Source organism: Enhydra lutris, unplaced genomic scaffold, assembly GCF_002288905.1.
Source record: "Enhydra lutris kenyoni isolate GAN:26980312 unplaced genomic scaffold, ASM228890v2 scaffoldscaffold113, whole genome shotgun sequence".
Taxonomy (NCBI): Eukaryota; Metazoa; Chordata; class Mammalia; order Carnivora; family Mustelidae; genus Enhydra; species Enhydra lutris.
The window spans coordinates 945465-973253 of NW_019154197.1; the positions used below are offsets into that span (position 1 = coordinate 945465).

At 37.5% G+C, this 27789-nt stretch overlaps 1 protein-coding gene across 4 annotated transcripts in view; it reads left to right on the forward strand.

The window, feature by feature from the left end:
• Positions 1–261: 261 nt before the first annotated feature.
• The window catches only part of LOC111139710 (acyl-CoA binding domain containing 5), a 45070-nt gene continuing 17542 nt past the window's right edge, over positions 262–27789 (forward strand). Inside the window, exons 1-10 of one of the 4 annotated variants that reach the window (XM_022492057.1) lie at positions 262–399; positions 583–754; positions 5420–5540; positions 7997–8069; positions 15550–15664; positions 15763–15795; positions 19679–19813; positions 21118–21321; positions 22301–22407; positions 25713–25974. In XM_022492057.1, the coding sequence (XP_022347765.1) occupies positions 385–399; positions 583–754; positions 5420–5540; positions 7997–8069; positions 15550–15664; positions 15763–15795; positions 19679–19813; positions 21118–21321; positions 22301–22407; positions 25713–25974 (1237 nt within the window). In that variant the 5' untranslated portion in view covers positions 262–384. Of the gene's footprint in view, positions 400–446; positions 755–5419; positions 5541–7996; positions 8070–15549; positions 15665–15762; positions 15796–19678; positions 19814–21114; positions 21322–22300; positions 22408–25712; positions 25975–27789 lie in introns of those variants that run through there. The other 3 variants (XM_022492059.1, XM_022492058.1, XM_022492060.1) reach the window with 3 other exon arrangements.

Sequence of the window (27789 nt, forward strand, 5' to 3'; positions counted from 1 at the left end):
AGGGCCCTGTCGCAGGACCCAGCCCCGCGTCCCCTGTCCCCCGTCCGGCTGCACCGACGCGGCGGTCCGGCCTGTTCAAAAAGCGAGATCCCGATCCATCCGCTTCCCTGCCTCGCCTTCTTCTCTGGCCCTACCCAGGCAACCGACAGCAGCGCGCGTCGTCGCCTCGGACGCGGGCGGGTGGGTGGAGTCCGCTGAGCGGCCGCAGTGGCGGCGGCAGCTAGTGGGTCCTTTAGTGGCTCTGGGGCGGGGCCGTGGGGAGCGCGCCTACTGACCGACGGACCCCGCCGGGATGGGGAGTGTGGCTGCTCCGCTAGGGTCCTGCGGGTGCAAGAGCGGCTCCGCGACCACGGGTGGCCAGAGCCCCTCCGTGTTGTGCTAGAGATGCTCTTCCTCTCGGTGAGTTGTTTTTCTGTGTCGGCGGGCCGACTTCTCGGCCTAGGTCACGCCCCGGGGAGGAGGAACGAGCTGGACCACCTCGTTCTGTGTGGCCTGGATAGGGCAGGGCGACGGGGCAATGACCAGCTGCGTGGGCCTCCTCCCTTTGGGCAAGTTGATCCGCGGCTGCGCTCCATGTTCCAGTTTCATGCAGGCTCCTGGGAAAGCTGGTGCTGCTGCTGCCTGATTCCAGCCGACAGACCTTGGGACCGGGAGTGGGGCCGGCGTTGGCGGCTGGAGATGGCGGACACGAGATCCGTGCACGAAACCAGGTTTCAGGCGGCGGTGAAGGTGATCCAGAGTTTGCCGAAAAATGGTAAGTGCGCCGGTCCCCCACTGGGGAAGCCTCCTGCAGAGGCCCGAGGCCCCAGTTTCCGAACCTCGCCTCCTTTAATCTTCAGCTTGTAGTCTTGCTAAATACAACCTCCTCGGTTGCTGCGTTTAAAAGGAATGTAATTGGAGGAAAGGTAAAGGGTGTTAATTTCCTGCTGATCTTTCAAGCACGAGACTAATATATTACCCAGATTTTGAGCAGTGTTTATTGCCGAAAACAAAAGTCTGTTACTTAATGACTGCGGATTTGGATAGGTTAAAAAAGCAAAACAAAACTGGGTTGGGGATGCTTGGTGCCGCATAAAGTGTACTGTTTAAGCTTTTCAGAAACTTTCGATGTGCTATATTCATTTGTAAAATTATTTTTTTAAGATTTTATTTATTTATTTGACAGAGAGAGAGAGAGAGAGAGAGATCACAAGTAGGCAGAGAGGCAGGCAGAGAGAGGGGGAAGCAGGCTCACCGCTGAGCAGAGAGCCCGATGCGGGGCTCGATCCCGACCCTGAGATCATGACCTGAGCTGAAGGCAGAGGCTTAACCCACTGAGCCACCCAGGCGCCCCTGTAAAATTATTTTTTAATAAATACATCTATTTGTGACTTTTTGTGTGTGTGCTATTCTCTTATTCTAGTGCTCTCTTTCTTATTCTTATTATTCTGCAAGAATAAGAAATCCTTATTTCTTATTCTGCAAGAATAAGAAATCCTTATTTTCTTATTCTGCAAGAATAAGAAATCCTTATTTCTTATTCTGCAAGGAAGGCCATTGGGCCTTCCTTGCAGCTTAAGGGAAAAGTCATTCCAGTTGTTCCTTTGTATTTAATGTGTCATTTCTCAGGCTACCCTCAACCTTTTTATCATTGGCTTTTAGCAATATGACCGTGATGTGTCCAGGTGTGTGGTTTTCTTCAAATTCATCCTGTTTAGCGTTTACAGAGCTTCTTGTAATTTTATGTGTTTGTCCTGTTTAGCGTTTACAGAGCTTCTTGTAATTTTATGTGTTTGACCAAAGTTGGGAAGTTTAAAGCCGTTATTCAAATATTTTTTTTTTCTGTGGAGAGGCTTGGCAGGGGAAACTTTGATCTTTTACTTCTTATCCTTCTTCATAATATGAATTATTTTCCACAGTAAACTTGTGTTTTTTTAAATGATGCTTTTAAGCACTATTACTGTGCCAGAGCATAAAACTCACTGAATGCTCACGGAATACACCGTTATTGCAGTATTTAATATGTCTTCTATTTTAATTAATCATGAATTGACTTGGTAATGATTATTCAACACTTTAATAAAAATTCATTAATTGCAGATTCAAAAGGTTTTGAAAACATATACACAAAATAGTATTCCTTTCCTAATCTCAAACGTGGAACAAGGGGAGGACATATGAAGGGGTTGTTATTAAGAGTGAATGAACAGGGGCGCCTGAGTGCCTTAGTTGGTTAAGCCTATGCCTTTGGCTTGGGTCATGATCCCTGCATCCTGGGATCCAGCCCCAGGAGGGGGTTCTCATATATTATGTGAGAGCACCTTGAGGACAGATTGTACTTTATCTGGTGTCTTACTCACAGAATATATACAATATATTAGCAGTTTTTGCTGTAATCTATTCTAATGTATATGTCACTCACCTTAACAAATAAACTTTTAAATCCTATTTTGATTTACTGAAGATACAATGAGATGAGGCTCTTGGTGTTTTAAATTTAGTTTGTTTTATTTAAATAGGTAACCATCTTAAAAAATTTTCTCAAAACTTTATTTCAGACCTTAAAAAATATGTAATCATTTTAACTGTAATTTCCCCATTTTTTTAACCTCTTACATAAAGGAGGACCATATTATTGAAATAATATATCTAATAGATACTCCAAAAGGAGCATATATTATATATAGATCTTTGTTCCTGTGATTTTGGACTTAATTATTCATTCTTGGCCAAACCTGAAACACCAGCTTTCAGCTTCTCTATGTTGTAATTTTCACAACGTTTATAAACTACTCATTTTTTATTCCTACACATTATCTGTTTATTATGCAATCTGTGAAGTTTTTAAAATATCTTTTTACAGTTTTATTTTTTATTTTATTTTTTTATTTTTTTATTTTTTTTTTTTTTTAAGATTTTTTATTTAATTATTTGTCAGAGAGAGAGAGGGAGAGAGAGCAAGCACAAGCAGACAGAATGGCAGGCAGAGGCAGAGGGAGAAGCAGGCTCCCTGATGAGCAAGGAGCCCGATGTGGGACTCGATCCCAGGACGCCGGGATCATGACCTGAGCCGAAGGCAGCTGCTCAACCAACTGAGCCACCCAGGCGTCCCTACAGTTTTATTTTTATACTAATTATGGTATAAAAGTAATATACAAACACACCGAATATAAAACATTTTAAAACACAACTAAGCAAAAAAGAAGATAAAAATAATCTCTGTGCTTACTATCTCCAGAGATATCTTCTTCAACATTTTGATGCATTTCCTTCTATTTGCTTTTTAGGTACATACTTATTTTGCAAAAATGGATTATACTGGATATGCTATTTTTAAACTACTGTTTTTTTCTCATTTTATAGTAGGTTGTGAAACTTTTCTCAAGCCATTGTTTATATTTTCATACCATATAATTTTTAAGGGCTGTAGTTATAAACTATCCTGTTGTATATATGTATCATAATTATTTAGGTAATTATTTATTATAAAACATTTGCATTCCAGTTTTCCCTGTTCTTAAGTATTGCAACTTATAGTACTCATGCATACAATTTGAAAAAAATTTTTTAAAGATTTTATTTATTTATTTATTTATTTGAGAGAGAGAGAGAGAGGATGTGCAGGAGGAAGGGGCAGACAGAGAGGGAGAAGCAGACTCCCCACCGAACAGGTAGTCTGATGTGGGACTGGATCTCAGGACCTTGCGATCATGACCAGAGCCAAAGCCAGGTGCTCAACTGACTGAGCCACCCAGGAGTCCTGAGAAATCTCTTTTTCTTGGATTCTTTTTCTACCACAGCACACACTGGTTGACTTTAGCAAAACTTCTTTATTCATCAAGAAATTGAAATTTGGCCAAGAGGAGTTGAATTTCTTTTTTTAATATTTTATTTATTTATTTGAAAGAGACAGAGATTGTGAGAAGGAGAACAAATGGGCAGAAGGGGGAGAAGCAGAATCCCTGCTGAGCAGGGAGCCTGACCCAGGGCTCCATCCCAGAACACTGGGATCACAGTCCGAGCCAAAGGCTCAACTGACTGAGCTACCCAGGTGCCCCGAAGAGTTGAATTTCTTTCTTTCTTTTTTTTTTTTTAATTTTATTTATTTATTTGTCAGACAGAGATCACAAGTAGGCAGAGAGACAGGCAGAGAGAGAGGAAGGGAAGCAGGCTCCCGGCCAAGCAGAAAGCCCGATGCGGGGCTCGATCCCAGGACCCTGGGATCATGACCTGAGCCAAAGGCAGAGGCTTTAACCCACTGAGCCACCCAGGCGCCCCAAGAGTTGAATTTCTTAAGATTGAAGTTTTCATAAAACAGAGTGTACATTTAACTTTTTCATTTGTTTCATTCAGTTTGGTTTGTCACAGTCTTTGAATAAAAATACCTTATTAAAAAATACCTTATTATTTGATGGGGCACCTGGGTGGCTCAGTGGGTTAAAGCCTCTGCCTTCGGCTCGGGTCATGATCCCGGGGTCCTGGGATCGAGCCCCGCATCGGGCTCTCTGCTCAGCGGGGAGCCTGCTTCCTCCTCTCTCTCTGCCTGTCTCTCTACCTACTTGTGATCTCTATCTGTCAAATGAATAAATAAAAAAATCTTTAAAAAAAAAAATACCTTATTATTTGAATAAAAATACCGCATTAAAAAATACCTTATTATAGTTGCATAATGCAATTATTCTGTATTTTCATATATTGCTTTTTTAAATGACATTTGCCAGTTATTTTAGTTATACCTACAGCATATTTATTCATTTATTCTTTTATTTATTGAGCTATGTTGGGCATTGTTATTAAAGTGTAAAAACCTCAGAGTTTTTTTTGTTTTTAAGATTTTATTTGTTTATTTCAGAGAGAGAGTGAATGAGAGAGAGCATGAGAGGGGAGAGGGTCAGAGGGAGAAGCAGACTTCCCACTGGGCAGGGAGCCCAATATGGGACTCCATCCCAGGACTCCGGAATCATGACCTGGGCTGAAGGCAGTCACCCAACCAACTGAGCCATCCAGGTGCCCCTCAGAGTTTTTTTTTTTTTTAATCAAAGGAGTACAGTTGGGGCACCTGGGTGGCTCAGTCGTTGGGCATCTGCCTTTCGGCTCAGGTCGTGATCCCAGGGTCCTAGGATTGAGCCCTGCATTGGGCTCCCTGCTCAGTGGGGAGCCTGCTTCTCCCTCTCCGACTTCCTCTGCTTATGTTCCCTTTCTCACTGTGTCTCTGTAAAATAAATAAATAAAATCTTTAAAAAAAATCTATCAATCAATCAATCAAAGGAGTATAGCAACTAACAGAGCCATAATGTTTGTTTCTATGTGACAGAAATAAATGATTATCTGAACTATTAATGAAATATTTAAAAATCACTATTAGTATAGTTAAGCTGATTTGTAACCTTATATTATTGATTGTATTCTCCAGGTGATGTATTTAATATGTTTCCAATAGGTTCATTTCAGCCAACAAATGAAATGATGCTCAAATTCTATAGCTTCTATAAGCAGGCAACCGAAGGACCCTGTAAACTTTCAAGGCCTGGATTCTGGGATCCTATTGGAAGATACAAATGGTAATTTCATATAGAGAACTATGAAAGGAATTTTACTTTAGTGACATAATTATCAGATGACTTAATTATGTGGTTATGTATTATTCTGAGCAGAAGTGTTCTAACATGCTAGATCCAGTTTTTATCCTCCATGTGCTTTTAATACAATTTCATGCAAATAGAAAAGTCTTGGGGAAGAGAGGAAAACAATAAAACCAAAAAGTATATCAAAGATAAAAAAAATCATTTTCAGTTAGTCTTTCCTGATAGAGTTTTTTTTCATTTATTGTAAGAAGAGAAACTCCCAAAGTCAATTAAACAAATTCTTTTGCCTCTCATACCTACTAGGAAAAATAGTGACTTTACTTGCCAAGTGACACTGTTTGCTTTGAGCATTTAGATGATAAGTAACTAGGCACATGACTAAGGGACTGCTATGCTAACTTTTTATCTAGGCTGTCCTTCCTGTCACGCTGTACTTGAATAGAAATTTGATTTTTTTTTTTTAAGATTTTATTTATTTATTTGACAGACAGCGATCACAAGTAGGCAGAGAGGCAGGCAGAGAGGAGGAAGCGGGTTCCCTGCTGAGCAGAGAGCCTGATGTGGGGACTCAATCCCAGGACCCTGGGATCATGACCCGAGCTGAAGGCAGAGGCCTTAACCCACTGAGCCACCCAGGTGCCCCAGAAATTTGATTTTTAATATACTTAAAATCATAAAATAGCCAGAGATACCTCTGTAACATAGACGGTACGTTATGAACAGAGTATGCTAATTGGTTAAGCATATCTGAAAAGCCACACATTTTGATGGCTCAATTTCTCTGTTTTTTGTGTTGTTGTTTTTTTTAATTACATTTATTTTTTTTTTTTAAGATTTTATTTATTTATTTGTCAGAGAGAGAGAGAGGGAGAGAGAGCAAGCACAGGCAGACAGAATGGCAGGCAGAGGCAGAGGGAGAAGCAGGCTCCCTGATGAGCAAGGAGCCCGATGTGGGACTCGATCCCAGGACACTGGGATCATGACCTGAGCCGAAGGCAGCCGCTTAACCAACTGAGCCACCCAGGCGTCCCTAATTCCATTTATTTATTTGAGAGAGAGAGAGCACGAGCAGGGTGAGGGGCAGAGGGAGTCTGATGTGGAGCTCAATCCCAGATCTCTGTGATCATGACCTGAGGTGAAGGCAGATGCCCAACCAATTGAGCCACACAGGCACCCAGAGGCTAAATTTCTTTACACTGAATTGGAAGTCCTTAAACTCCTTCGAGGATTTCTTAGTACTGTACTTTCCTCTAAGTTCTTTATGAATAGTCATAGATAATAGGTTAAATGTAATAGCAGTATGTTATTTAATCTGTTGTAAGAAAATTGATTTACTTTATGATTTTTCCTTAGAAATGACCATTGGTGGATTTAAACTGCTTCTGGAAAAAATATGTAAAAAGAAAGGTTTTCATTTTAGGCAAAAATTTCAAAGGACTATTCTCATTATCCATGAGGTTAAAAATGTCCTATGCCTCACATTTTTGTTTTTTTAGAGTAGGAAACCACTTTTATTTTTTCAGTGTGTCAGCTAGACTCTTATTTAAATTAATGGAAACTTTTTTTTTTTTTTAAGATTTTATTTATTTGACAGAGAGAGAGAGAGAGAGAGAGAGATCACAAGTAGGCAGAGAGGCAGGCAGAGAGAGAAAGGGGAAGCAGGCTCCTTGCTGAGCAGAGATCCCGATGCGGGGCTCAATCCCAGGACCCTGGGGATCATGACCTGAGCTGAAGGCAGAGGCTTTAACCCACTGAGCTACCCAGGTGCCCCAAAATTAATGGAAACTTTTAACCAAAACTTCTGTTCATTTAAAACATGGCTGTGATAGTTCATTTCATGCAGAGTTCTAAAATGTTCATTTCTGTTACTGTTCTTTATAATATAAAGTTGTTTTTTTTTTTTTTAAAGATTTTATTTATTTATTTGACAGACAGAGATCACAAGTAGACAGAGAGGCAGGCAGAGAGAGAGAGGGAAGCAAGCTCCCTGCTGAGCAGAGAGCCCGATGCGGGACTCGATCCCAGGACCCTGAGATCATGACCTGAGCCGAAGGCAGTGGCTTAACCCACTGAGCCACCCAGGCGCCCCTATAATATAAAGTTTTTGAAAAGTTCTTAGCAAATATTTTTTAACAGTCTACAGTGTTTGCTCTACAGTGTGTATAATATAGTCTCTGTAATCTATAGTCTAAATTTTATAGATGGGCTATATAATTACTAGTTTTAAATACTGTTTAATTTGAGAGCTTATTTACTCTAATACTTTTAAGATGATATATTTAAAGTGATCCTTTGAGAGCATAATATCTTTGTGTAGGCTTTAAGAAGAGAGACTGTTTTAAATTAATGACCCTGTAGTATTTTGACATAATGTTGTATTCTGGGCAATTGGAAAACGTGTCTTTTTGTTACTTGGAAATTCTCATTTCTAGGGATGCTTGGAATTCATTGGGTGATATGACCAAAGAGGAAGCCATGATTGCATATGTTGAAGAAATGAAAAAGGTAAGGAAATAATTCACAGCAGAAAATGAAAATATTTCATGGGACACCTGGGTGGCTTAGTCAGTTAAGTGTCTGATTCTTGATCTCAGCTCAGATCTTGATCTCAGGGTTATGAGATTAAAAAAAGAAAGAAAATGAAAATATTCAGAGCAGCTCTAATTTAATTTGTTATCAAGCAAATTAGCTGCTTTGTTTTAAAGAACAAAGAGATTATAATATGTTAGAATATAAAATCTATGTTATTGAACTTATTAGGATTTTATCTGTCTCCTAAATGTTCATCTTAAGGTAACTGTTTTTTCCTTGTGATCACATTGTAATGATGTGATTTTTTTTTTTTCATTTTCCCTGTCTTTCTCCATAGTCAACTTCTTCAGAAAGTTGTAGAAATAGGAATTTCTTGAAATATTGAAGTCCTTTTCTCAGGAATCTGGGAAGTACCTTGGCTGTCTTGAGAACATTTCTGCTTTGGAACTTTTTATTTAGGAGAAATAGTTAACAAACCTGGCCATCAGTGTTCTCATCAAGTTTGACCCACAAATTGAGATATTCCTATCACGGGACTTTTTAGTAACAAGCATTTTTCTGTGAATGCAGAGATCTCAGAAGCAGAATAAGATAAGGATGCTTTTAATTTCTCTGGTAGTTAGTAAGGAGGGCATTCCTTTCACTAGCTCTTTTAAGTCCGTTCAAGGGATTGTTTTGAGGAGCAAATTTCTGAAAAAATCTTGGATTTTAAAGAACTCTTAGTATCTTTTTATAAAGCACCATTTCTATTTTGGAACTGGATCAGAAATTGTGAGATTTAGGTCCGTTTGGTAATCTTATATAAATTATCTGTGAATAAAGAAAATCTGTAAAAATGAATAGTTCTTTTGCCAGATTGTTTCACAGTGTTCATTTCTAGAAGTAATTTCTGTTTGGTCAGTTGAGATTCATTTATTTTGTTTTATTTTGGTATCTCCTATACTGTTCAAAGTTGTGCCCTTTGTTAAATTTTCGCAGTTTTTATTTAGTGGGCCTGGTTTATCTATGACATAAGGCAGAATTTAGTCCTTTTGGCTTTTAACTATATCAGTAGCACAACAACAAAGGAGCCTTTCAAAAGCAGAGAAAATCTAAAGCCTTTTTGGTTTGGTAACTATTCCTTTTCTTTCTTTTAAATATCATTCTAATTTTTAGGACACACTTCTATCATGTAAAGTTGAATTGACCCATTAGGTGAAATTTACCCATTGTCCCTATTGATTAATTAATGATGTAGCCACAGTTTAAAGTGGGAGGGAGATGGATTTAAACTAACCTGCTGCCTTTTAGTTGTCTTAAGATACTTCTACTGGGGGTGCCTGGGTGGCTCAGCGGGTTAAAGCCTCTGACTTCGGCTCAGGTCATGATCCCAGGGTCCTGGGATCAAGCCCCACATCGGGCTCTCTGCTCACCAGGGAGCCTGCTTCCTCCTCTCTCTCTCTGCCTGCCTCTCTGCCTACTTGTGATCTCTCTCTGTCAAATAAATAAATAAAATCCTTAAAAAAAAAAAAAAAGATACTTCCACTGTACCTGTAGATTCTATAACTACCTCTCTGAAAGACTAAACTATTTCCATTCAGCCTTTTAAAATTTCATTTTTCATCTCGTGAATATAATAAAATTTATAGGAACCTTTTAGAGATAAATCTAAGACTGTTAGGATTGAAAAATTTTTTTTCTTAAAGATTTTATTTATTTATTTGACAGAGAGAGATCACAGTAGACAGAGGCAGGCAGAGAGAGAGAGAGAGGGAAGCAGGCTCCCTGCTGAGCAGAGAGCCCGATGCGGGACTCGATCCCATGACCTTGGGATCATGACCTGAGCCAAAGGCAGTGGCTTAACCCACTGAGCCACCCAGGCGCCCTAGGATTGAAAATTTGATTAGTTTTTGAAAATATTTTCAGAGATTTGCCTTCTGGATATCAGCAGATAAAATTATATGCTTTTAAGTAATGATGTGGCAGCAGGTGGGAGGTACCAGACTGGCTCGGTTGGTAGAGTGTACAACTCTTGATCTCACGGTTGTGAGTTTGAGCCCCAAGTTGGATATTACTTAAAAATATATCTATATATTAAATAATGGTGTTTGGTAGTATATTGTCCCAAAGATTTGATTACTGAATTTGGGAGATTTTTTTAAAAGATTTTATTTACTTATTTGAGAGAGAGAGAGGCAGAGGGAGAGGGAGAAGCAGGCTCCTCGCTGAGCAGGGTGCCTGATGCTGGGCTACATCCTGGGATCCTGGCATCATGACCTGCGCTGAAGGCAGGCAGATACTTAACCGGTTGAGCCACCCAGGCTCCCTGGGACTTTTTCTAATTACAGTAGTTTACTAACTGAACCATTTGTTAAATTATATTTGTAAATAAAGTTCACTGTGCCATTGCCCTTTAGAATGACTCTTTTAGTATAGATCTCATTCTGTGCTTTTGCATTCAAATGTTTAAGGAATTATCAATTTATATCTTACAATAGATAATGTTCTCTGGAAAATTGCTTTTTGTAATTTATAAACTATCCAGTAAAATATCACTGAAAAAGTTGCTGGAATCAAAAATTCTTTTAGAATAATTTTTTTTTAAAGATTTTATTTATTTATTTGACAGAGAGAGATCACAAGTAGGCAGAGAGGCAGGCAGAGAGAGAGAGAGGAGGAAGCAGTCTCCCTGCAGAGCAGAGAGCCCGATGCGGGGCTCGATCCCAGGACCCTGGGATCATGACCTGAGCCGAAGGCAGAGGCTTTAACCCACTGAGCCACCCAGGTGCCCTAGAATAATTTTTTTTAAAAGATTTTATTTATTTATTTGACAGATGGAGATCACAAGTAGGCAGAGAAGCAGGCAGAGAGAGAGGAGGAAGCAGGTTCCCCGCTGAGCAGAGAGCCTTATGCGGGGCTCAATCCCAGGACCCTGGGATCATGACCTGAGCTGAAGGCAGAGGCTTTAACCCACTGAGCCACCTAGGCGCCCCAAGAATAATTTAATAGGATTTTAGCTTTGAGGGAATAGAATAACTAATGTGGTTTGTGGGAAATAATCCATAGTTCTTTAAATAAAGTTAATTTTGATTCATAACCGAAACGGAATATAAAATTCTATTTTCTGTACAAATTTTACAGGCTATCTCTTTTTTTGTTTTAAAGATTTTATTTTTAAGAATCTCTACACCCAATGTGGGGCTTGAACTTACAACCCCAAGATTAAGTGTCCCATGTTCTACTGACTGAGCCAGCCAGCCGTCCCCAGATTTTATAGGCTTTCTTAATGAGGATTCCTGGAGAATTAACCAGAACTTACTTAATATGCATTACGTCTGTTAGATTTAAAGAGAGATCAGTGTACTCAACTCTGGCTACACATTGGAATCACTAGGGGCAACCTGTTTTAAAAAAAAAAAAAAAAAAAGCCAGTATAACTTGAGACTAATTATTTCAGGATTTTTAAGAGTATGGGATAATCGCTGTAGTAGAGGGAGGATTAGAACAGACTCTCATAAAAGATGGAACCTTTAAGTTACCATGGCTGAGGGTCTGGTCCATAGGTCTATAAGTCCAGAACATTGACTTTCTCTTTTTAAGGCTTGACTGATGATAACCGTCTTCTGGAGATGTAGAGAAAAGCCAGAATGCTAATTTTTTTTTCCTCGGAACGCTAATTCCTTAGCTTACAGTGGGTGTTCTACTCTTCTAGTGCACAGCAGGCTCAGGATTGAGATGTAGAACACTCCTCAAAATGTCAGAGGCACTTGGGAAACTGTAAGATTGTCTATACAACAGCATAGAACACTGAGATTTGGGTGACACTAAGAGATGTGTTTGGGATGCCTGGGTGGCTTAGTCAGTTAAGCATCTGCCTTTGGCTCAGGTCATGATCTCAGGGTCCTGGAATTGAGTCCCACATTGGGCTTCTTGCTCAGCCAGGAGCCTGCTTCTCCCTCTGCCTGCTGCTCCCCGTGCTTCTGTCTTCTCTCTCTGACAAATAAATAAAATCTTAAAAAAAAAAATGTGTTCATCTGACCAAAACAAAACAAAACAAAACCAAGTAATTTAATCTTTACTTTATAATACTGTGTATCTGTACCTTTGACAGGATATTTTCATCATACAGAATTGATATTTCTTACCAAGGAAATGTGCTGGAGAAACCTAGAAAAATTATTGTACTTTGGATGCTGCTTTGAGAGTCCATGTAGCTCACCAGTCTTCATTTGGATAGGTTACAGTCCAGTTGACTTGATTTAGTTCACTTACACTGTAAATAAAATCTTTGGATTTAAGGAGTAGTTACCTAGACTGAGATTTACCTGGCTCTGCTTGTCTTTCTGTGTCTCTGTCTCTGCTGATGATCTCGTGTGTGTGTGTGCGCACGTGCGACCACCCGCATACCATCTCTTTGATTTCAGCATTGGAGTGAAGGAAAGAATTTTGCAGATCATTCTTCTTGGGTTTTGTATTTTTAAAGTTTCTTCTTCAGAGAGTAATCTCCTAAATTCTGGGTGTATCTTGCTGTGACCATATGTGTCCCAACTGTATTGACTACTGAAATTCTAGCTTATCGAAAGAAAAATTACTCTGCTTAGATTTGCTTAGCACTGGCACACACTACATTTATTTATTTAGCTAGTTAGTTCTGCTTTTTGGAATCCATAATTCAGTCCATTACCTATGGGATATGAGAAACCGAAACAGATTTGAATAGCCCTACTTAAGGACAAATTTGACAGAGAGACTTTTTGGAGTCACCTTGACATTGAGAGATAACTAAAAGAGATCTGGTTTGAAAGAGGAATCAAAGGAGGTGTTAGTTGGGGTCAGTCAAGATGGAATGTATGGTTGGCTAACTAGATTCTATTAAGTCTTTACATATGTACGCTATCTCAGTACAGAATAGGGTAAAGGGTGCTGACTTGTGTTTGAATTGTATCTCTGCCATGTAGTAACTGTGACTTTGGTCACATCAAAGTAAACATCACCAAAAATAAATAAATAAATAAATAGAAAAACAACTAAAGAAATAAATAAACATTGCCTAATCGTTTCAATTTTTGTGTTGACTCTAATTCTTAGAATTATTGTTGTAATCCATACGTATTACAGATCATGTTTATATAATAAGCTATAAAAATGCCCTCCCTGGGGCACCTGGGTGGCTCAGTGGGTTAAGCCACTGCCTTCGGCTCAGGTCATGATCCCAGGATCCTGGATTCAAGCCCAGTGTCGGGCTCTCTGCTCAGCAGGAAGCCTGCTTCCTCCTCTCTCTCTGCCTGCCACTCTGCCTATTTGTGATCTCTCTCTCTATCAGATAAATAAATAAAATCTTAAAAATGCCCTCCCTAATGACCCCAGCCTTGCAATAACAAGTACTTCCTTCTAAAAAAGACATTTTGTGGTTAAAGCAATTTTTTGCCCTACTATCCATTGAAAGGAGCAGCAAGTAGATAATTTACAATGAGCTCTAAAATTGTAATCACTAACACCAGTTATTTTTTTTTAATTAAATTTTATTTTTTATAAACATATAATATATTTTTATCCCCAGGGGTACAGGTCTGTGAATCGCCAGGTTTACACACTTCACAGCACTCATCATAGCACATACCCTCCCCAGTGTCCATAACCCCACCCCCCAACCCCCCTCCCCGCATCAACCCTCAGTTTGTTTTGTGAGATTAAGAGTCACTTATGGTTTGTCTCCCTCCCAATCCCATCTTGTTTCATTTACTCTTCTCTTACCCCCTTAACCCCCCATGTTGCATCTCCTCTCCCTCATATCAGGGAGATCATATGATAGTTGTCTTTCTCCGATTGACTTATTTCGCTAAGCATGATACCCTCTAGTTCCATCCACGTCGTCGCAAATGGCAAGATTTCATTTCTTTTAACACCAGTTATTTTTAGCATAGTTCATTCTGTATGATCTCTCAACACACTCCCGCCTTGTTTATTAAATTCCTTGTATGTATTAGACGCTGGAAATAACAGAAGTGGTCAAAAACAGATGAAGGCCTTGTTCCACTGAGCTTACATAGTGTTGCAAAAGATAGGCAGTAAGCAAACAATAAAGCAGAGAGAGTGACTGAGTCTGAGGTTCTTAATTTTAAAGATGTAAGCGGCCACTTTAAACTGTGTAGAAGCTGAAAAATCACTAAAATTGTTAGTGATTACAATTTTAGAGCTCATTGTAAATTATTATTTGATTGCTTAAAGTGATAAATGTGTTCACCATAGTGATAGAAGTAATATATGTAAATGAAAAAAATCCAAACATCAAAAAAGTATAAAATGAAAAGTGAATCTTTCCTATTCCCTATTTCCTATTCCCTCCATTTTAATTTAATTAAGTGATAATTACTTTTAGTTCTATTTTGCAGATTGAGGAAACACATGTATGTATTTATATCTATATCTTCTCATTTAAAAAAGAGAAAAAAACCAGTAATGGCATCATACTGTTACTGTTCGTTAACTACCTTTTTGCCTGTAAAAAAAAATTCAGATGTTTTCCCTATCGGCACACACAAAGCTAACCTTAAATATCCGCAGAGTATGTTCTATATGGAAATATCTCCTTTTGTCTCTTACCAGTTGATGGCTACTTATTTAGTATGCCTTTTCAGTTAATTTACCTTGCTCTTTAAATTTGGTGATTCTAAATTGGCCCATAGGTGTGAAGGTGTCTGAAAGCGATGACTACCTTAAAGAATAGACAGAATAATATTACTCTAACCCCAGAATTTTCTATTGTATTTAACATTAGTGCCCTCAGTTTTTAATGCACAATTTATAGGTTATTGGGTAAAATTTCAAAAGGAGCTTATGTAAAAGAGACTTCAAAATTAAGACACTTTTCTTAAAAAAAGATTTTATTTATTTATTTGACAGAGAGAGGGGGAACAGAAGCAGGGGAGTGGGAGAGGGAGAAACAGGCTTCCCGCCAAGCAGGGAGCCCGATGAGGGACTCGATCCCAGGACTCTAGGATCATGACCTGAGCCACCTACGTGCCCCAAGACACTTTTATTTATTTATTTATTTATTTATTTTTAAAATTTTTTTTTTAAAGATTTTATTTATTTATTTGACAGAGAGAGATCACAAGTAGACGGAGAGGCAGGCAGAGAGAGAGAGAGAGAGGGAAGCAGGCTCCCTGCTGAGCAGAGAGCCCGATGCGGGACTCGATCCCAGGACCCTGAGATCATGACCTGAGCTGAAGGCAGCAGCTTAACCCACTGAGCCACCCAGGCGCCCGACACTTTTAAATCTTTACTATATGTGATACTTTTCTAGGAGAATATACACTTTAAGTATGTAATTAATACAGATACTTTGGAGAATCTATAAATGAATATCAAATCTCAAAAATATTATTAAGTAATTTGTAAATATTATATTATGTGGTACTAGTGTAGATCAGATTAGTAGTTTATGATTTCACAAGATTTCTTTTGATTACAGATTCTTGAAACTATGCCAATGACTGAGAAAGTTGAAGAGTTGCTACATGTCATAGGCCCGTTTTATGAAATTGTAGAAGACAAAAAGAGTGGCAGAACTTCTGATTTAACCTCAGGTTGGACTGTCTTACCTTGTTTTTAATCCAGCAACTGATCTGTAGTGCATGCATTAATATTTGTATGTCTAATTTTTTTTTTTACTTTCACATGCCAGTCCGACTGGAGAAAATGTCTAAATGCTTAGAAGGTAGGAATAATGACATCCACGTAAACATTTTGTTTCAAATTTACATGCCAAAGGGTTTTGCCCAAATATAACACTCAAGAGTTTTCATTCCAAGCAAATACATTGCATAAAGTTCAAAAATATTGTAAACGCTGAAGTTTTAATCCTTTAGTTATTAAAACATGACAGGTGGCTTACTGAGTATATACAAAATTGTAACAGAATTCATGATTTTATTTTGATAGATCAGACTTTCTGATTCACTTTCTGAATTACATTAACTACACCATGGCTGAAATGATTTTTAACGAGGATATGTTTATAGTATGGTTTAACTATATAGTGTAGTAACCTAAAACAAGAAATCAATGAATTCACTTAGCTTGTTTTTTTTTTTTTTTTTAGATTTTGATTTCGCCTTCTCAGGAAAGAATTGAAAGGTTTATCTTTTACATACGAGCAGGAGTTGAATAATAGGCAAATTTCCTGGCTTTAACTGTAAACATTTGCTCTTTAATTTTAATTTTTTTTAAGAAAGCAGAGTGAAATGAGCTTGTAAGAATTACTTCAAATGAAAATTATATATGTTTTATTTTCTTGGCATCCCTATTTACAAGGTATCTTTTACTAATTGATAGAAATTAGAGGTTTCAGAACTGTTACCTTCCCTGAGGTCTGTAGTTTGTGTCTGTGATAGTAACTGATAGACGGCCCACCGAGCGTAACGCTCATATAACCACACCCCCCCATCACTGATTTGCTTGAAGGAACCAAATTTTAACAAATAATTTTCCATATAAGTCATGCTAGTCAATGCAGAAAAAATATTATGTCCTCTATGTGAAGAATGTTTCCAGGATTCAGAGGGGAATAAATCTGGACCTGTTTTTAGTAGTATTTAAGCTGGCTGGAGGCAAAAGTTTAAACAACTAATTATAAAGACAAGGAAGAGTGAATAACGATAATAAAGGCTCAGGTCCATAATCCCCAAGCTATAATTTAAAAGTTCAAAAAGCTCGATGAACCAGATACTGTTTTGGCAACTCATTTGAGAGCAAAACCTTTACTTTAAGCAACCAAAATCCTCTATCACTTTTGCCCATTTTTAGCTTATACACAGTTTTAATGTGGCCTCTTGTGTCTTTAAAATCTAAGAACTGAACATGAACTAATTTAGCAATAGACCCTGACCTGAAATGACATGAGGCTATTTTAAATAAATCTTTATTCTTTTAGTGTGACTATGCGTATGTTTTGCTGTAAAAACTTTATTATTGTTTTTTAGTGGGAGCTGCCTTAAACTCTGTTGAAAGTGTTACATAATGTATAGTACATTTAATATATGACATTTGCAATATTAGAAAACTGGATTTTAAATCATATCTGGATTCAAGGGTAAGGGATGTGGACCTGTATTATAATTTAACCTATAACATTCTAATGGACATTTAGATTGTTTCCTCTTTTTTTTGTATTAACTTTTTAATTTTAATTTCAGTATAGTTAACATACAGTGTTATATTTGTTTCCTCTCCTATCTTCAAAAAATGCTGCTGATGGTAACCCTGTACAAATGTCATCTAATATATAGGAAGGTATTTCTGTAAGAAATAATATTAGAAATCTAATAGCCAAGGTCAAAATATGTGGGTGTTTCATAGTTTGCAGTTTTGACTTTTCTTTTAACTAAGAATGGTATTAAAAGTACCCGCTTAGGCCCAGTAGAACAGACGTTATCTGTGTCATATGGGCTTCTTCATAGTATACATACATAGTAAGTTTTGAAATCCAAAAGTATGAACTCTCCAACTTTTTCCTTTTTCAAGATTGTTTTGACCATCCTGGATCCCTTGCATTTCTCTATGAATTTTAGAATCAGCTTGTCAATGTTTTGCAGAAAAGGTCACCAACATTCTAATAGAGGTTGCAGTGAATTGTGGGGCATTTTGAGGAGTATTGTCATCACAACAGTATTGTCTTCCAGTCCATTTATTTAGTTCTTTAATTTCTTCCAACAGCGTTTTGTCATTTACAGTGTAAAATATGTATACCTTCTTTTTCAAGTATACTGCTAAGCATTTTATTCATTTTACTGCTATTATAGATTATTTTCTAATTTCATGTTTGGATTGTTCATTGTTAGGTTGTAGAAATACAGTTGATTTTTGTTGATGGACGTTGTATTCTGCAGTCTCATCAAGCCTTTTGTTAGTTCTAGTAGTTTTTGTTTTTGTTTTTTGTAGATTTTCTAGGATTTCATGTATACAAGAGCATGTCATTTGCAAACAGACTTTTTTACTTTTTCCTTTTCAATCTGCATGCCTTTTATTTATTTTTCTTGTTTAATTGCTGTGGCAAGAATGTCAAATATCATATTAAAGAGAGATGGCAAAAGCAGACATCTTTGTCTTCTTATTATAGGAACAAAAAAATGTTCAGTCATTTAAGATTAATTTTGATGCTCATTGTGAATTTTTGTAGATGCCCTTTATCTTGAGGAAATTCTCTTGCATTTTTAATTTCTTCAGCATTATTATCATGAAAAGTATTTTATTTTTGTCAGATGCTTTATCTGCATCTATTATGATAATCATGTGGCTTTTGCCCTTTATGCTGTTAGTTTGGTATATTACATTAACTGATTTTTGGATGTTGAGTCGGGTTTGCTAGTAATTCTGTGTGCTTTCTACACCTCTCACAGAACTGCTGTGATGATGCTATTACTATGGTCAAGTAGTTTTGCTACAACCATCCATTTGATGGGGGTTTAGGAGATTCCCTGTTGCTTAGTTTTGTTGTAGATGTCCGTGAGTGGTGGGCTTTTTGTTTCTCGGTTTTTTGGTTTGTTTTTGGTTAGTTTTTTTTTTCCTTGCTTTTTGTTTGTTTTTGTTTTTGTTAGTCTTGCTTTTTCTGGTTGTCAGGGAAAAAAACAAGGAAGTTCATAAACCATGATGCTGCATGGTTCTCGAAGAGAGAGTAGAACACAATGGCAATGGTGGAGTTGAGTTCTTACTCTTTTGTTCCTGTTTAAGATGTATGGAGATTTTGAAATTTAATATGTTCTTTGGGATGCAGGAAACCATCCAAAATGCATTTGAGTAAGTAAGAATGAGCCCAAAAGTTTATGGAGGGAGACCACTGTTCTTGACCAGTAACCATGTAGGAGGCCTTTATTATCTTAAAGAGTGATGGAAATGGAATTCCCTGTGTCTCAAAATGAAGTCCAGTAACCAACAGTATTGGCATCATGGGAAGCTTTCCAGAAATGCAGAATCTTACATCACTCCAGACTTACAGATTCGGAATCTGCATTTTAGCTGGATCTCCCATGCATGTTAATGTTTGAGAAGTTTTGATGTATTTACTCTCAACATATGACTGGCCAGTACGACAATGTATGTGCTTTTTTAAGTGTTTGATTGCATTAACTGATGCTTTTAAAAAAAGATAAATATAAAGCCTTAGAGGTAATAAAAGGATAAAAATTTTTAAATGTAGTTCAATTATAAATTGGTGAGATTATTGTATTCATGTTTTCAATATGCTAGCATATAGCAACTGTCTCTTCATTTACTATATATAAAGAAGATCGCTCATCTCTAACTTTACTGTTTTGATTGATAATTTTCTTAAAAATAACATTATGTTCTGTCTTGTTTAGAAAGGATTTAAGATAGCCTTTTTGTAAACTGATTTTTTTGTTGTAAACTGATACTTGAAGAAGTTTATTTATGGAATATATGTATACTTATAGTCTAAGAAAAGAATACTAGTAATTATATGTCAAAATTTTAAGTCTTCAAAATTATTGTAGTAGTTATTTGTAAATGACAGTATTATTTGTAAATTATAGCTTTATAGTATGTTAGAGCACTAGCGATTAAGTGATCATTTCGTATTTTAGATCTTGGTAATGTTCTAACTTCTACTCCAAATGCCAAAACTGTTAATGGTAAAGCTGAAAGCAGTGATAGTGGAGCTGAATCTGAGGAAGAAGAGGACCAAGAAGAAGTGAAAGGAGCAGAACAAAGTGATAATGGTAATCTTTGGATGATGAGCTAATAATTTAACAATATGGAGTGGTTTGGGCTGATCTGGTGTTGTATGAGAATAGTGTGTATGGTGGGATGTGGGCTGTTGATCTTATAACCAAGTTCTTTGCGGGCCAAAAGTACAGGGACAGTCAGCTTCATGCATAGACAGAATAGATGGACTTGAACACTAACAAGAATAGACTACTTCTCTAAAGGTGATGCCTGAAATGCTGTGTTAGAAATGTACTCATTTTATGGAGGGCCTGGCTGACTCAGTCAGTAGAGCATGTGAACTGCTGCTCTCAGAGCCCTGAGTTCAAGCCCCATGTCGAGCATAGAGTTTACTTAAACAAACAAAAAGAAATGTATTTGGGGTGCCTGGGTGGCTCAGTGGGTTAAGCCTCTGACTTTGGCTCTGGTCATGATCCCAGGGACCTGGGATCAAGCCGAGCCCCACATCGGGCTCTCTGCTCAGTGGCGAGCCTGCTTCCCCTCTCTCTCTGCCTGCCTCTCTGCCTACTTGTGATCTCTCTCTCTCTGTCAAATAAATAAATAAAATCTTAAAAAAAAAAAAAAAAGAAGTGTATTCATTTTAGGTGTTTTTCCAAATATGACTATCCATACATTACCAAAGAGAGGAGACAGGTTAAACTCTCAAGACCTTATCAAGAATAGAATGGACTCCAGAGAATTGGATACCGGAAGTTTTGAAGAGGGAACATTGGAGTCATGGGGTACTGCACTGGGGGGCCTTGTTAGTAAGAGTACCAGTAATTCTTGGGAAGACTATTTGAGAAAGTGGAGGCAGGAAGGCACTAAAACAAACGGCACAACTTAGTTTTGCCTTTACTTTCTAGTAAGATGTGACAAATAATACCTTCTTTGAAGGATATTTTTATTGACTGTGTGGACCCCTTTGTACTGCTGCGTCTTGTAGGGCAATTTGCCTATACTTGAGAGAGTGTAAGGATCTTGAGAGGTTGTTCTAGGGAAGCCTCACTGGCTCAGTTGGTAGAGCATGTGACTCTTGATCTTGGGGTTGTGAGTTCTAGCCCCATGTTGGGTGTGGAGCCTACTTAAAATAAAATAAAATAGCTTCTAGAAGACTGACAGGGAACTGAAGCAGTTTTGAGTGTGCTCTCAGCATACAATAAACCCCTCTTCAGAGAGTAGGCCATCTCTCTGATCCAAGTCGGAAATGATCAAAGGGATTATGCTGGGTTGGAGAAATGATTGCTTGCTATTAGGACATATATACAGAAGTTGACCTGCTATGAACTTTATGCATCTCCCTACTTTCTTATAGTAGATAAGAAAATGATGAGGAAATCTGCAGACCATAAGAATTTGGAAATCATTGTTACTAATGGCTATGATGAAGACAGCTCTGCTCGGGATACACAGAATGACATTCATGCCGGTTCTTCCTTGAGTAGCGGAAGTGCTGAAGAAATAAAGGCTGTAGATGAAAACTTGGAGCAAACTGGAAAAACTGCTGTCTGCATTCACCAAGGTATTGTCCCATAATAGTTATCTGTCCAGCCTCTTTCCTGTGAATGGCATATTGTTTTCATTATATTAGGATGTTTAGGAGTAGTTTCGAATTTAAAAACCTCTTATTCAGGGGGCAGCTGGGTGGTTCAGTCAATTGGGTGTTCGACTCTTGATCTTGGCTTGGGTCTTGGTTTCAGGGTTGTGAGCCCACATCGGGCTCTGTACTAGGCATGGAGCCTACTGAAGAAAAGAAAGAAGGAAGGGGGAGAGAGAGAGAGAAGGAGGGAAAGAGAGAGGAAGGGAGGAAGGGAGGAAGGAAAGAAAAAATTCCCATAAAAAACCTCTTTTTCAATAATGTCTTAGGGATTATTAATATTATAAGGGTGAATAGCTTTGAAAGATAGTGAATTAGGGACAACTTTTATATTTATTGAGACATTTGTTATTGTGTTTTCATATGGCATTTTAAAATAAAAATTTGAAAGTTTTTTACTTTTATTCCTGATGTTTCTTTTAACCTAAACCTCTGATTATATGATGCCTTTGCTCTCCATTCAGCAAGATAAGTCATAGTCTTTTCATATCTTAGGACTCTAGAAGTGGGCCTATAGTATGTATTTGATGAATTATGAACATTGCTGCAATTCAGTTAAGAAACCAGGAAATATATTCATCGACTATAACAACTGAACTTGAATAGTTGCATACCAGTTTAGGCCTCCTAGCTGGTAGTCAGTTTTCTCTTACAAGGTTATTAAGTTTAGTATGATTCGATATGGACAGTAATTGCATGATAAACTACTTTATAATCTTTTTAAATAAAAATTATCAACTAAATTTAAAGTTTTGTCAAGTTAAAAGAAAAAATATGGCTTAATAAATCAAATTTGTCTCCACTATGAAAATAATACAGAGCTGATAAATTTTGAGAATGGAATAAATGCATTTTTTTTCAATTAGAGAATAATAATTCCACCTGGACATTTGTTCATTTTTAGAAATAAATGATGATCATGTTGAAGATGTTTCAGGAATTCAGCATTTGACAAGTGATTCAGACAGTGAAGTTTACTGTGATTCCATGGAACAATTTGGACAAGAAGAGGTAAAAATTATATTTTTTAATTGGTAAATTTTCAAAGTGATATATCAGAATTCAGTGCATAACTTCTATTATTTATTTTTTATTATTTTTTAATTCTAATTTTTATTAAAAATTTTTTTTGAGAGAGAGAGGACACATGTGCTAGGTAAGGGGAAGGGGCAAGCAGAGAGGGAAAGAGAGAACCTCAAGCCGACTCCACACCCAATGCAAGCCCTGACGCGGGGCTCAGTCTCACCATCCCTAGACTATGACCTGGGCCAAAATCACGAGTTGGACCAATAATTGACTGAGGCACGGAGGCACCTCAACTTCTTTTAATAGCACAGGTACACGTTCTTCGTCACTTTGAAAATAACCCATAAAATATTTAAGCATTTCTATTTAAATTTTTTTTGTGACTTTAAAAATATATAATATTCCTGAATATTCAAAAATATTTAAATATTATAATCTGTAACATATTTGTATTTTAAATATTCTGAGGGAGGTGGGATTGGGGAGGCAGAGGGTAAACTCTTAAAACTAGTCCCTATGTTTGAAACATTGATTGACAGTCAAGAAAAGTGCATAAGTTTCAAATAAATCTGTTTTTCACACTGACTTTTTTTTTTTTTTAAAGATTTTATTTATTTATTTGACAGACAGAGATCACAGTAGGCAGAAAGGCAGGCAGAGAGAGGGGAAGGGAAGCAGGCTCGCTCCTGAGCAGGGAGCCCAATGTGGGGCTCCATCCCCGGACTCTGGGATCATGACATGAGCTGAAAGCAGAGGCTTTAACCCACAGAGCCATTCAGGGGCCCCTGACTTTTTTTTTTAAAGTGTAATTAACATACAATACTACATTAGTTTTAGTGTACAACATGTTGATTCAGTGATTCTATACGTAACTTCCTTGGTGCTCACCATGATAAGTGTAGTCACCATACAACTCTATCACAATATTTTTGACTCTATTTCTTATGCTATACTTTCCACCTCTTTGACTTATTTATTTTATAGCTGGAAGTTTGTACCTGTTCATCCCCTTTATCTATTTCACCCATCCCTGCCACATCTACCTCCCCTTTAGCAAACACCAGTTTGTTTTCTGTATTTAAGAGTTGTTTGGCTTTTGTTTGTTTGTTTTTTAGATTCCATACATAATTGAAATCATGCAGTATTTATCTTTCTCTGTCTGACTTATTTCACTTAACCTGATACCCTTTAGGTCCATCCATTTTGTTGAGAATGGCCAGATTTCATTCTTCTTTTATGGCCAATAGATGTTCTATTGTATGTATATATATGTGTGTGTGTGTGTGTACACACACACACACACACACACACACACATATATACACACACACCGTATTTTCTTTATCCATTCATCTTATTGGACATTTGGACTGCTTCTATATCTTGGCTTTTGTAATGCCGCCATAAAATAGAGATGCATATATCTTTTCAAGTTAGTATGTTCCTTTTCTTTGGGTAAATATCCAGTCGTGGTATTACTGGAACGTTTGGTATTTCTATTTTTAGTTATTTAAAGAACCTCCATACTGTTTTCCATAGTAGCTGCACCAATTTACATTCCTACCAACAGTGCACCAGGGTTCTCCTTTCTCCATATCCTCACCAGCACTGTTACCCAGCCATTCTGATTGGTGTCAGGTGTGTAGCGCTTTTTGAATACAGTAATGTTTGGATACAGTAATGTCTGTCCTTACCTAGGGTTTATGGTGTGAAAGCATTGCATCTAATGGGTTTAAGACCTCATGCTTTCAAGGGGCTCATCGCACTTAACAAATTATTGTTTGAAAGAAGTCAGTTTTTTATTTCACAGTTTCTGTTTTCAGTTCAGCTTAAATAAGTTATATAGCTTATAGATCCCTTTCTGAAAGGTTGAAATTTTGAAAGATCAAATAATTGCTTTGTAGAAGCTAAAAATAGAAAATGATTCTAGAATAACCATTTAGTGGAATAGAGATTAGGTTGGAAGTGCTGTTCTGAAACTGAAAAAGGTATTTGAGATAGGAAATATTTTTTATATATACATATCCTCCTGACATCACTGCAAACAAGCAGACCAATACAGACCAGTATACTTGGAATTTTGTTAGGTGGATTAGATTTCCAAGATTCTTTTTAATGGTAACAAATGTTGTTTTATTAAATTTCCAATAAGCTATGTACAACTTAGAAATATTTGCCATATACACCATTCCGATATATTCCTCCCTTTGTATAATACCTCGATTTCAATTTTTTCTTCCTCTTTTGACCCCTTAAATTTGGTGTCAGGAATATATCCCTAGTTACTACTCCCTTGCTTTCTGCCATCACTCACATGCTGCTGTTTCTAAACCTGTTATCTCCAACCTCTATCTCTGAATTCAAACTGCCCTATTAAACATATGCCTAAGAACCTCAATTTGTATTTATCTGTAACTATACCATTGTTTCTTTCTGTTCCCCTGAAACCTCTTTGTCCTCTGTATTCTTATCTTGGTGAGTATCACAAAACCATCTGGTCTTTTCCTTTCCCTTACTTCCCACATTCAGTCTTCAACTCCCATTGATTCTGTAATCTCAAAAGTTCTCAAATCACCCTCTGTCCTGCCTCTACTCCATTGGTACAGGCTGACATCATTACTACACCTTCATATCATTTCGTCGAAGAAGCCTTCACTTCCTGTGGCAAACACCCCTTGTCCGTCTTTTTCGTAACACCAGACTATGCTGTAATGATCTGACTTCTTTCACTCCCTTTTCAAGACTAGAAGCCTCTTGCAGACAGAGATTTTACCTCTTTCTTCATATTATCCTTAGAGTTTAGCAAAGTAACTAGAATAAGAATCGACATTTTAAAAAAGTCTCTTGGATGAACACTGACCCATTAGAACAGTTCATTGCCAAAATTCCTCAATTCTTTGCTCATGGGTAAATCATTTCTGTCCCATTTCTTCCCTATATAAAAGGCAGAAGATGAATTGAGTAACTCTTTTTTTTTTTTAAAGATTTTATTTATTTATTCAATAGAGAGAGATCACAAGTAGGCAGAGAGAGAGAGGAGGAAGCAGGCTCCCCGCCGAGGAGAGAGCCCAATGTGGGGCTCCATCCCAGGACCCTGGGATCATGACCTGAGCCGAAGGCAGAGGCTTTAACCCTCTGAGCCACCCAGGCGCCCCGAATTGAGTAACTCTTTAGAAAAGTATTTCCTGTCATAACTTTTTTCATAAAAGTTTTATAAAAACAGTAATTCTTCTGTTATCATAGAAACTTATGTTTATAGCTTTTAACTAAGTGTTGTTTTAAATCTGTAGTCTTTAGACAGCTTTACATCAAACAATGGACCACTTCGATATTACTTGGGTGGTGATCCCAATAAGCCCTTGGAAAATTCTGCTTTTCCTGAAGAAGGATCTCCTGGAAATGGCAACATTGGGGATATGCAGGTGGTAGCAGTTGAAGGAAAAGGTGAAGTAAAGCGTGGAGGAGAAGATGGCCGAAGTAACAGTGGAGCGCCACACCGTGAGAGACGGGGTGGAGAAAACGAGGAATTCTCTAATGTCCGAAGAGGGAGAGGTGTGTATTGTTTTTTCTTCTCACTGAGTCTCTTTATAAACTAGTAAAACGGGAAAAAACGGGAAAGTTTCAGGTAGGAGAGACATTAGAGCTATCCATTTAGAAAGGGAATGTTATAAATTATCCTTACGTAACATCTGACCAATTTTTCTTTACTCCTGGTTCTCTCCTTTGACTCTACAAGGCATAGTAGTTTGTCTCTGAAGGTATGAGTTGGGGGGCAGGGAACATTCCTATTTCTACATGTTTTACACAGTTTTTTGAGGTAGCCATCTTTATGTTCTGTCACTCCCTCTTCCCCCGAACAATCACTAACTGGTTCCTCCAGTTGCATTTCTGCTTTTATTTGCTACTGTAGGTAAAAATGTGAATTCTATCTTTTCCTCATTTCCCTACTTAAATCAAATGATAGCATTTAAAGCTAACAAATCAAGTAGTAAAAATAAAAGAACATTTAACAACACGAAGGTAAACATTAAGAATAATGGGATCAGGTAATAGAATAGAGTTGAATGGGGAAGAAAAGTATATATTAAGTATACTATATATAATATAAATTTATATATTTATATAATATATAAAGTATATATTAATTTATAATTGTTCATAGTTAGGAATGAATAGGTACTGTCAAAAAAAGGGAATTAATAGAAAGACAAATACCATATGATCTCATTTGTAGAGTCTAAAAAAAGAGACCAAGCTTAAAAAAAAAAAGACCTGGCTTATAGAGGATAGACAGATTGATGATTGCCAGAGGTAGAGGTGGGGTGGGGGGGATGTGAAATGCATCAAGGATCAAAAGGTAGGTTGCCTGGGTAGCTCAGTTGGTTAAGTAACTGCCTTCGGCTCAGTCATGATCCTGGAGTCCTGGTATCGAGTCCTGCATCGGGCTCCTGGCTCCATGGGGAGTCTGCTTCTCCCTCTGACCTTCTACCTCCTCATGCTCTCTCTCACTCTCTCGCTCAAATTAATAAAGAAAATCTTTAAAAAAAAAAAAAAAGTAAAAACTTGCAGTTATAAAAGAAATAAGTCATAGGGATATAATGTACAGCATGGTGACTGTAATTAATCATAGTGTATTGCATATTTGAAATTTGATAAGATAGTAAATCTTAAAAGTTATCATCACAAGAAAAAAAATCTGTTACTGTATGATGACAGATGTTAATTGGACTTATTGTGATTATTTTGCAATATATACAAATATTGAATCATTATGTTGTACACTTAAAAAAAAGGAGAATCTGTATATAATTTTATGAGATCATAAAAAGTTGAAGGATTATCTGTGCATCTGGTTGAAAAAATCTATATAAAACAAATGAAGACATGGGGGTAAAAAGAGAGAATTAATGGTATTAAGAAAATTATCATTTAGGGCACCTGGGTGGCTCAGTTGGTTAAGTGTCTACCTTTGGCTCATGTCAGGATCCTGGGACCCTGGGATGGAGTCCATGCTCAGTGGGGAGTCTGCTTCTCCCTCAAGCTTTGCCCCTCCCATCTGCCCCCTTCCCTCCTGCTCCCCTCTCCCCTGCTCTTACACTTTCTCGTGCATGCACGCTCTCAAATAAGTAAATAAAGTCTTTAAAAAAAAAAAGAAAATTATTGTTTAAACAATAGCCATTTACACATGCACCAAATTGTACATATTTAACAAAGAAGAGAAAGATCACAACATATTTTTAGAGCCTTGAATTCAAGTGCCTTCCCTTAAGCAATTTACCAAAATTGTATGTGTGAAGGGCTTCCTATTTATAACCTGACTTCACCCAACCTATAAAATAGCACAACTCCCGGCAATCACAGGGGTCC